The 11362-nt window shown below is 37.3% G+C and overlaps 2 protein-coding genes across 5 annotated transcripts in view; both read left to right on the top strand.

The window, feature by feature from the left end:
* LOC130551418 (ras-specific guanine nucleotide-releasing factor RalGPS1) overlaps nt 1–5888 on the top strand; it is an 84616-nt gene extending 78728 nt beyond the window's left edge. For 2 of the 4 annotated variants that reach the window (XM_057329020.1, XM_057329019.1), the window contains 8 exons: nt 25–176; nt 652–700; nt 1372–1452; nt 2098–2203; nt 2381–2473; nt 3093–3198; nt 3281–3372; nt 3463–5888. In XM_057329020.1, the coding sequence (XP_057185003.1) occupies nt 25–176; nt 652–700; nt 1372–1452; nt 2098–2203; nt 2381–2473; nt 3093–3198; nt 3281–3372; nt 3463–3492 (709 nt within the window). In that variant the 3' untranslated portion in view covers nt 3493–5888. The other 2 variants (XM_057329021.1, XM_057329022.1) reach the window with 2 other exon arrangements.
* Nucleotides 5889–9282: 3394 nt separating this feature from the next.
* LOC130551421 (cystatin-B-like) lies at nt 9283–11033 on the top strand. Its single transcript, XM_057329025.1, has 3 exons — nt 9283–9457; nt 9937–10038; nt 10141–11033. The coding sequence occupies exons 1-3, from the start codon at nt 9383–9385 to the stop codon at nt 10267–10269; spliced, it is 306 nt and encodes a 101-aa protein (XP_057185008.1). The 5' UTR covers nt 9283–9382; the 3' UTR covers nt 10270–11033.
* The last annotated feature ends 329 nt before the right edge of the window (nt 11034–11362 follow it).

Raw genomic sequence — 11362 nt, forward strand, 5'->3', positions numbered from 1 at the left:
TCTGTGTTCTTCTCTCTCTCACAGTATGATGTGGCAGTTTGGTGTCGTGGAGAGCAAAAGTGCCACGTTTCCCATCGAGAAACCACGTCACCTGCTGGATGATAGTTTTCTGGAGTCACAGAGTCCAGCCCGGAACAACCCACAGAGCTCATCGGTGTCCAACGGCGTATCTATAGGTACCGCCGGCAGAGATAATGAAAGGGATTTTTCACCGTTTCTAACAGGATCTGCCCTTTCATGGGATTCGATTTTTGTTCTAAAGCACATTTTGTGGATCAAAACCATCAAAGTGAAGACGTCTCGAAATCAACTGAAATAGCTCAAATGAGCCACACAGCAACTTTTGGGGATGTCTAAAGCATGTTTTATAACTACCCAAACATCCTTCATTTCTTACGCACATCCGTCAAAAATGAGCTTTAAACTAAAAACATGGTATCAATCACTTTATTATTACCTTACAATTCAGTTTTTTTCACATCCACATTCATTTGAATATTATAACATGGATTGCTATTATTGTTATAGTTATTTGCCTCTTAGTAGATGTTTGTTCATATATTTTGTTGTGGTTCTTGATGCTTATCGGTCAATACAATTTTCCAACTTCATCAATGAACTATTTGTTTGGTTTCTCTTTGGGTTTATCAGGCAGCAGTCAGAGTTCATTTTGTGATGATCTTTCTCCAGGAGTCGAGAGGTGAGTGTCTTTACACCTGCGCATTTATTCACATTATTATCAGTCGCATCGTTCGGATGAACGCTCTGGAGCTTTTATAGTCATCGGAACGTTTCGAAAAGATTTAGTCTTTCTGTGAAAACGAGAGATTGAAGGTGCATAAAATAACAGTTTTGTGGTTTTCTTTATATTCTTTTTATTTAAAACGCCACGATAACATTTATTAATTGTATTTATTTCAATTTCGTTGTTGTAGCGTTTGATACAGTATGTTTCCATTTATAAATGTACAACATCTTTGTCCGTCCATTCCACAGCAAAATGCTTAAACGCAAAGAACACGAAGCACATTTATGGCTGCAATCCATAACTTTCCGTTATAATGTGTATAAAACATGAAATTGCAGGTTACTTGAAGTATTTATCTTTTAAGTCAAATGACGTCAAACAGACATCGTACCCGCAGCACAACTTATAAATCATTATCACAAGCTTGCTGTTGTGAATTGGAGTAAGGAGACATTCAATTAAGGAGACATTTTTATTTATTTTTAATAAAAAAGTCACAAATTACCGCTTTAAAGGGATCGCTCCGAAAAGAAGAATTTACTGTGACCTGTATAGTGTGGACCCTAAGTAGGGCTCAAGCTGCACTTTGGACACTAAACTCATTGTGCCGAATGTGCAAACAGGGGGCGCTTGTATGCCACTCTGGGCCCTAACTGGAGGGTTTCTCATCGCAACTGCCCCCGACGTCACGTCCATGCCCACAGGTACAAACCTCTGCCTGGGTCAAAGGTCACCCTCTTCATGACTCTGGGACATCGGGTTCACCTGTCTTCGCATGCAGCGTCTCTTCTATAACATTTTCAGTTTTCTTCTCTTTTCTAGTTTCAGCCCAAAACATGTCCATGTGTGTTCACTGTGCAGGAGATGAATTTTCCTCATTGTTTATACACCCCGAATGAGTATTTCTGAAGGCAAAGGTTCTGTTCCAAAACCTGTTGGGCTGCCATAAGTGATGATCGGTGGTACACGCTTCATAGACACCAACAAGGTGCATCGTACTGCATACACTGAGTTTATGGCAATGCATTCTGGGATTGCCTTCTCTGTAGGATGCATGCGATGCCCTTTATAATTTGGACTTTGGGTTTAGGAAGGAAGTGCACGTACATAATGCTACCTACATAGACAGCTTAGTAGGTTTTGGCGCAGATCTGATATTTTCTGAGTGGGGTGTTTGCTGGGTGAAGGGAAACCTGTTACTCTCTCCAACTCATGCTGTCACGTACGCGTAGCGAGCAGATGTGTTTCCTCTTTCATTCCATTCTCTTATCACGTGTGGAAGTGTAAAGCTCTGTTCTCTGTGGCCTCGTGACGTGATCAACACCGTTAATGTGACTTTCACCGTTCAGTACGTCAGTAGCAGAACGGAGTGCGAGTCGTGGAGGGTGCGGTGATGTCACAATAGAGGGTCCTTTAAAGAGGAAGACCCTGCTAAAGGAAGGACGCAAACCCAAGGTGAACCTTACTCAACCATCAGTAGCTCTCGAAAAACGTGACATTAGTGGCGTTTTGTGGTAAATGTACATGGGAATCGTGTTCTCTAAATAACCTTCAAGAAATATTTCACACAAATATTGGAATCTGGCTTTCTAAACTTGTGTGTTTATCTTTCTTTTGTGGATGGGCGTGTAGCTCTCTTCATGGACGCGGTTCTGGATCACGCTGTCTGGATCCAGTCTGATGTTCTACGCATCGAAAGCTCTGAGAGCCACAGACCGAAAACATGTGAGAACTCAAGGCCATTGCACATTGAGTCCGAAATTTCCGCACGTTAAAAAAGAAATACGACCTCGCATTGTGTCAATCACATCCGATATTTTCGTCTGGGTTTGATTTTCTGCGTTTTTCTGATTTCCTGCGACAATTCAGAGGCACCGTACAAACGAGCGCCAAAAAACGCATACGAAAATTTCGGACTTTTTACAAACCACGACTGAGCTGTTCCACATTACACAAACAAATTTAAGTAACACTTATTAACGTAAACTCTTTGTGATTTTTTTTAACCTCTCTGTCATCACACTATACAGAAAACACAAAAAGAGCTTTTCAGGACTAAATATTAGACGGTAGAAGAAAATGTAAAACTTTGACGTGAAAAACGATGCATACCTGAATAGAAATGTATCACTTTTAAAATAATAACTTTTTAGGCCATAATAACGACTCATTGTATGAAATACTAATAACTAAAAATAATCAGACAGTGTTTTTGATCTACTTTCTGTTTAAAGAAGAATATTTGAAAATCATTTTATGGTTACAGTGTCTGATATCACTCAATTTCAGTGTGCAGTATTTATTCTCATTCACAGTATGTATTTAAAAAAATATTTCACAACAGTTCAAGTCGTCACCCTGTAAGAAAGTGTCAGTTTTGGGCTGGATGGCAGTTCTGCCGGATGACCCGGCGCAGCCCAACATCTTTCAGCTGAATGATCCTGACCGAGGTAAATCTCATCCAAAGATGGTTTTGTTTGGTGGTTGTTGTCAACGTTTGTTAACTTCATCGGCATGGAATGTGTTTGGCAGGGAATGTTTACAAGTTTCAGACTGGAGATCGGTTCTCTGCCATCATGTGGCACAAGAACCTGCAGGAGGCGTGTCGGAGACGACCACCTCAGGTGAGATGATGATTCTTCACACAGCAAAACCAAACCTGTCAAATTCACTGAGGTTGAGCTCTTAATGGCTTGCTCTTTCTGTTCATTTAGATACCAGCGAATCTCATGTCGTTCGAATGAACAGACTCGTGTGGCGCTCAATGTTTATAATGTGCCAAAGGTCTAGAGAGAGCGAGAGCAGATGCACTTTGACGCTGAAGAATTCACTGAGCCAAACTCTTTCTCCAGAGCTTCAGTGCTCGATGATGTCCAACTCACGTGAAGATGTTTGTCACAGATTCGCATTCGGGAGGAAATGAGGGGTGGGGTTTTTGGAAGACACGCCCCCTCCCAGCTCTGTGTCAACACAACTTGGTTATGTTTTGGAAATTGAAACTGAGAAGGCCGTGAGCCCGCTGGAGCCTCTCCAGCACACAAGACTAAAACAGCTGGAATATTTTAGCACTCTGAGCCGTGAACAAACAGCACAAACTTTATTAAACCAGTCTGATGCAGTGAGCCGGTGAAGTTTAGCTTCGGTTGAGAGTGTTTATACATCTGTAATCTTCACATTTTCTCTTATTCTAGACGGTCGTTTGTGTGTGTGCGTGTCAGTGTGTGTTGGCAGGTTAATGGATGTTTGATGGTGTTTCAGTTTTAGACATTTTACGCGCATGAAATCTTGTTTTTGGCTTGAAGTATTACAGTTTGAATTCTTACAACTTTTGACAAATGAAAAGTTCGACAAAGCAAAAGGTTTGTGTTTATCCCCTCAGTTTTATTGAAGGGGTTTCTTTAACATGAACTAAAATACAAAAGCAGCCATTTTTACTAGATGAGCTTATTTGTGTAGTAATCTTTTGATTCATTGAAACCTCTTATCATTTGTAAATGCTTCGATCACTGTAGACCTGTCCAGAACATGTCTGTGATATTTCACCCCAAAATCAAAATAAATGATATTTTGATGAAGGTAAATGAAGAATTTAGACCATTAAGATTTTACCCAGTTCAACAGATACTCGTTTTCATGGCTGTAATGTAAAAAAAATGATGTAGTTAAATGTGTACAGATTGTATTATTTATTGTAAACGATCATTTTCATTTAGGGGAAATCAATATTAATGGTCAAGATTGTATATTATCATGATGAGAATCGCCAGAGTGTGAAACTTAAACTCTTAAAACATTTTCTTGACGCAAATTTAATTTCCAGTTTGGATTTTGGGGTGAAATATGTTGTAGACTGCTGTCAGTCAAATATGAATAAACACTTACGTGTGTAATTATCTGACATGACAGAAATCTATTATTTAATGTGTATGTCAATGTCTGTGAATGTTAACCATCTGACAGAAGCGCACAAAACAATGTTTTCGAGTTTAGCGTGGATCTGAAATGAGTGAAGGAATAGCATTGGTCACTAATGTGTTTGTTTGTAAATGTTTGTTATGTGCAATGATTCTATTGAGGTTTTGTCTGTGTTCTCTGAATGAGCTCTTAGAGAGATGATGTCGCGTGTGCCACTGTAGGAGAATGATACTGTAAAAACATAAGCTTTAGAAAATCAGACACCTGCTTTGCTTTACTGGGTTGCCATTACAGGAATATTTCAGCAAAAAAAATGTAATTTTTGCTCAAGTCATATATGTAAATAATGACTAAACTTTCATTTTTTGGGTGAAATATTCCTTTAAAGTGAATTGCTTGCCGGTGTAAATATTTCAGCTTCACAATCTGATAGTGATTGAGTTATTTGTCGAAAGTATTATTATTTTTTTAAGTTTTCATCTATGTTAGAATTAAGCCAGCATGTCACAAACTTTTATAGGGAAACCTTTTTTTGTTCTGTTTTGATTTGTATTTACAGACATACAGAAACTGTTGATCTTGTTTTTGCATTGAAACGCAGACACATGTACAGATGCACTGCATGTACCTTCAGTTTTTTCTGCTGTAACTGAATTTGAATCCGTGAATTGTGTACATACTTTGCTAAATTATTTCTTTTCAATGTAGTCGATTGTGTTTAATCGGCTATCAATAGCTGAGTCTCCAGTAAAACCATTAAATGCCAGTGAAAGTACTCATGTCTTGATGCACATTTACTGGTTCATTTTGATATCCAAAGGAGCGTGGTCTTGGGTTAAAGCTATGTTTTTATTGTTCTGCATTGGTGTACAGCATCCTCTAGTGGCATCAGCCTGTCTACTCGGACTATTATTCTTTTCAATCATTTTTCTAATGTAGATTTATAGAAGTTACTGACACGACTGCAGGTTATTGAGCATGGATTGCAGATCAAAGAAGTTTGTTTATTGTTTATTTAAGGTCATGTTACATGTATGTAATCTTATTTAAGCACGTCTCTTCTCACACTTCCATGAAATTGATTTTTATTCTCTCTTCTAGCTTTCTCACTCTTTTGCCAGCTAAAGACTATTACTTCCTCATACTCTCACTTTCTGTTTAATGTCATAAGCACAAATCATTTCAAAGATGGAAGAGTTAAGAAATTAAAAGGTTTGAATCGTGATGGGGTGAAGTGTCAGTTTTTCCTTTTATAGTTTCTTGAACATTTCATCCATTGAATCCACGTTTCAATACTTTGATGCCGTGTAGAGCAACATTGTTTTGTGTATGACAGACCTCAGAAGTCCGATAATAACAGCTGAAAAGTTTGTCCAATAAAGTTACAATATTTGATGCGTTTACTTTAGTCGTCAATCCTTAAGAAAAGACCAGGATGCTGGCAACTAGTGTCGCCATACCGATTTATGCTGATTTACCAGCAAAACCAGCATGGAAATGAATGCACACAATGTAAGAATGCATAATGCTCATTCAAGTAGTTTAAATAGCTGATGAACAGCCCGTTTCAGTTTAAATGAAGTTTTCAATAAATTTCAATAATTTTTTTTCTCTTGCTCCTGTTTCTTGTTTTGGCATTTTGAAGCAGTACTTACAACCTGGTTACGAGAAATGCGAATACTTGTAATGTTATCCCCGGTCTTAAGATTTTGATCAGGAGTGTACAGTGTGTTGAATAATTTCTAAGAGCCTGATGACACTTTTATTTTTACTGTAATGTAAAATCACAGTAGCCTATTTAATAGAAAGGGTATCAAAATAATAGAAAGTTTTCATTGTGTTCATTTTTACACCATCTTTCATAAAACTTCAAACTTCAGCTCAAAGTGATTTACAAACAAGTGACAAGTCCACATTTTGGTTGACAACATTATCCTTAAACAATCTTCCAATCATCTGCATTGTTTTCAAGACACTCAAATATCATTAGCATAAAAAACATAGACACGTCTGTGTGAAATGTTTCAAAGAAATGTCATTGGCCCGTGGGCTTTCAGTCATGTGAGGTCAGGTGAAACGGGCTTTACTGGGAAGTTTTAGATTGAGTAAAGCTGGTTCGTCTGGTTTACTGAGCTTCACGCTGAATCCATTCGTTATATCCTCCAGCGTAATGCCGAGCCCTGTGAGAAACACATCAACCATCATGCACGAGTTTACAGTATCAGTTTACAACGTTTAAGTGAGATGAATGATTTTCTATCATTTCCAGGCCTTCAAAATGACTGGAGGGGGTTTTCAAAAATGTATTTTACAGAGGTTGCTGTCACAAAATAGAATTTCAAGCTTGGAATGCACATATTTGTGTCCCTGTGTTTTGGCAAAAAGGAGGAAGTGCAATGAATTCATGCAAAACTTGTGTGTGTGTGTACCTGGTGTAGCCCAGAGCCCAAGCCGTCTTCAGTGCAGTGAGACTGCGACGTCATTTCTGGCAGTGCAGCACGAAGTCTGTGTCCTCTGTCCTGGGCTTTGGGACTCCGTACCGCTCTCTAAACTGATCTGGGTTCAGTCTTAAGGCCTGATCAATCTCTCCCACTACATAAACAATCAAATAAGGTGTACTTGTACATCTATATTTGTGAGGACCGGTTTGAGTTGTAGACCAGCGGTGTGAGGACAAGGAGAGTAAAGTGAGGACATTTTGGCCGGTCCTCACTTCTAGAGACCGGTTTCATATTAATATGTGAGATCTTCTTTGAAATGACCCTAACAACTTTTTTCATTTATTGCACTTCTAAGTTGTTCATGCATTAGTTTCTGCCTGAATTTTATTTGTGTTGCCTCCTTCCATCGTTTGTCTGACAGAAACTTTCCTTTTTGAGTGAAATATTCCTTTAAAGTGAATTGCTTGCTGGTGTATTTCTGCTGCAAATTCTTCTGAGAATAACTCACAAATCTTTTGACAGCTCGATGAGCTCTATTCAGTTCACAAATTATCACTTGTTTTTGTTGCCTTTTGCAAAGCACTAATGTACTGCATGAGAAGTGTGACTTCCTAAATAATGTTAAACCACGCTCGGCATTCTACTTCATATGTTTCTGTGTGGGAGGGGCGGCTATGCGTTCTATAATTTCATTGGCTGTAAAACGGTCACGCGGGTAAACTGTCATTCAATGCATTATGCGTCGTTTTTCCTGAAATAGTTATAAACAAAGGATTAACCGAGGCTTCAACACACTTAAATGCACAACATCGTAACATAATAATATAGTAGAAATGTTTTTGAACAAATATATAACAAATGACCAGAGGTGGGTAGAGTAGCCAAAATCTTTACTCAAGTAAAAGTACAAGTAACTAGAGAAATTGTTACTCAAGTAAAAGTAAAAGTCACTATTTTAAAATTTACTTGAGTAAAAGTAAAAAAGTATGCAATGAAAAAACTACTCAAGTAGCTAGTTACTTAGTTACTTTGTATCTGATTATATAGGCCTAATACATAAAATTAATATTAACGCCAATACTTTAATATGACATTTTAATCAATATTTTTAATTATCATAAGCAGATATCTTTGCAATATACTAGAGAGACTAAAGAATAGACAAACACAGAAGAGACAAGCATTTCTGTAAATGTCATCTAGTCCTGATGTCAATGTAGTTTACACAACTTATTTAGAATAATAGACCATGTCAAACTAAAGCATGAACTAAACTCAGAGCATTTCCTAAGATGATCTAGAACATCTGCAGTGCTCTCTTAAATGAAATACACATTTTTGAACAAAGCTCATGTTTTCTCTTGTTGTGTCACGTGTGTGTTGTGAAACGCTCTTACTTGTAAACAAACAGTAAACAGTGAACCACACGCCCATCAACAAGTTTTCTTACTTCTGTTCTTCAAATGTATATTTCTGCAAGCCCACGTCTCTGTGTCTGACAGGTAACGCGCATGTTGCTGTGTCTGACGAACAGGTCGCGCGCATATGGCGGTTATTTATCATTGCTGGCAAACAATATGACACATTTGCAGTTTTGATTGTATAGATATAGATTAATGTCCACTTCATCCAACGCTCTTTGTGTTCTGCGTGTTCTTAAGTTTCGCGCTGCGAGGAGTGAGTAATCCTGCTTCAGATGATTCAGATCGTGCTGCGAACTGAACGAATAATTTGAACTGATTCATTAGCCTATTCAAGTGGTTTTGCCCATTGTTCAATTAATGCTTTCAAAAGAATCGACTCAAAAGAATCGATCACTCGGGAATGCCCGTAAAAAGAGACGACAACCTTGAAATAAACAACGCGTTTTAAAAAGCATATTTTAAAATGAAGGAACGAAGGAACGTCACGCAATGTAAGTTATGTAACGAAGTAAAAGTACAGATTTTCTATTAGAAATTTACTCAAGTAAGAGTAAAAGTACACACTTTTAATTTTACTTAAAAAGTACATTTTTTCCAAAATGTTACTCAAGTAAATGTAACGAAGTAAATGTGCGCGTTACTACCCACCTCTGCAAATGACAAAAGAAAAAGGTTGTAAAGTATGGCTTTTAATGACTCCCCCTATATCGCCGATGACATGGTACATTCCGCCGATGGCTCATAGTCATATGACCTGGGAAACATAATAAATAGTGCGGTAGTGTCAAGATCTGAAACTTGAGCCGCTTTGTAACGCGATTATTTGATCGTCACACAGTTTAAAAATCAGCGCAATGGCTGGAAAAATGGTTGGAGGAACATCTGAGGTGAAGCAGGCGACTGAGGAGGTGCAGAAGATTTGTGATGAGGTGAGATACGGACGCTTTTGTTATGATGTTGAGTCAGCCGATCATAGAGAGCGTGACGCGTTTTAATAACGATCCGTTCGTGTAAATAAACAATCATTCTGTCCATTTTTGTCAAGTTTAGAACCTTTTATCGAATATAAAAGCATCTAATATGCATACTCCAGACAATAATTATTTCTGAAATATTAAAGATTTGTGTTATTAACATATGTGGTTTGTCTTTTACTTATTGTCTGAATGTTCTTCTATCACCTGTTTACTTGTTGTCTCAAACTTTCACTTCGCCATCATTATGTAACGTCACCATCAGCTGTTCACCATTAAAACCAGTACAAAAGTCCTTATGTAGTGTGTTTGAGGTCTCAAGTTTCTTCTGATGTTAAAGGTCCTTTATGGAGCCATTCAGCCAAAATTGGTTCTTCTATTGTATCTTGAAGCACCTTTTCAGAATACTAAAGTCTGTTTTCTGTGTGATTTAGGTTAAGTCACAAGTCGAGGAGAAGGCTGGCAAGAAGTTTGATGTTTTCAAAGCCAAATCTTTCACAACACAGCTTGTGGCAGGAACAAACTATTTTGTCAAGGTGAGTGAGTGTTTAATATTGAGTGACCCCTTTGTAGCTCACATGACGACAACAACAGATGACAATGTTTGTGTCTCAACCTCCTGTTCTCTTTGTTTTTAGGTTCATGTGGGAGCAGATGAATACATTCATGTGAGGGTTCATAAGTCTCTTCCTCACAGTGGTGAGAAACTTCAGCTTCACAGTGTCCAGACCTCTAAAGCTCACTGTGACCCTATAGAGTACTTCTAAACAAATGCAACAGTCCATTATACCAAAATGCTCGACTATTAATGTTACATGACCTTTAATGTGGACCGAGTATTTAGCTGCTTCAGTGCCTATGAGTTTATGATCGACACTTTTTGCTGTTAAAATTGTTTGAATTGTGCGGAAATACTTGCATCTAATCATTCCATCTGCTTTATAAAAGGACACTTAAAACAAAGGGAAATTTATTATTGAATTATAAAAGACAAATATGTCTTTGTTTGGTCTGTTTGGTATGTAGTTGTGCACCCTGACATCTATGTTCGAAGTTCACAAATATTAGACTTTTTAATTATGCATCTTTAGTTTATTTTTGGCATTTTAGTAATGGTCATGACAGATATTCCATTTATCTTTATGGATGACCATGTCCGCCATATCATTGGAAATCAAATGTGAAGTATTGGTCCGATCTTTTACACGTTAAAAATCTTTGGACAAAGATATTTGTATTAAAGCAACACAATTGTGAGAGGTGCTCAAAAGTCGACCAGCTTCTTTGTCACATTCATTTTGTAGAAATCACACTTAAAACATCATACTGTATTCATTTTGAGTAACTAAATTCATGTATTGAGATTTTTTTATGAAAGACCACAGATTATTTTTTAAAGTTGTGTCAAACTGCTATAATATCTCTATTAATATGATACAAAGAAGTTTTGAAATCTGCTAAACAGAATTTTTTTTAAAAAAGAGTGTTTTGTTTTCTTCATGTTGTAACGGTAATAAAAATGGACATTTTATATTGTGTGTAAATATTGTTTGTCAAAATCACATTAGTTTTGTTTGCCCCACACAACCCAAAAATGATTTTACACATTTTAATTCAAAGTAGTAAGCATATAGAAAACGTTCCTATAACATAATAGTAAAGTTGTGTGATTTAATCGCAATTAAAAATGTGAGATAAATAGAATAAAACGACATTGAATAGTCCTTCCAGAAGTGACAGTGAAGTGGCTTGTGTGGGTATCACGAGATTTTGAAAAATGTAAATAATGAAATGGCACAATGTAAAATATATTCTAACCTGATAAGGAAATCTGACATTCTGAAATCATACTTTTAACAC

The sequence above is a fragment of the Triplophysa rosa genome, linkage group LG2 (genome assembly GCF_024868665.1).
Source record: "Triplophysa rosa linkage group LG2, Trosa_1v2, whole genome shotgun sequence".
Lineage (NCBI taxonomy): Eukaryota > Metazoa > Chordata > Actinopteri > Cypriniformes > Nemacheilidae > Triplophysa > Triplophysa rosa.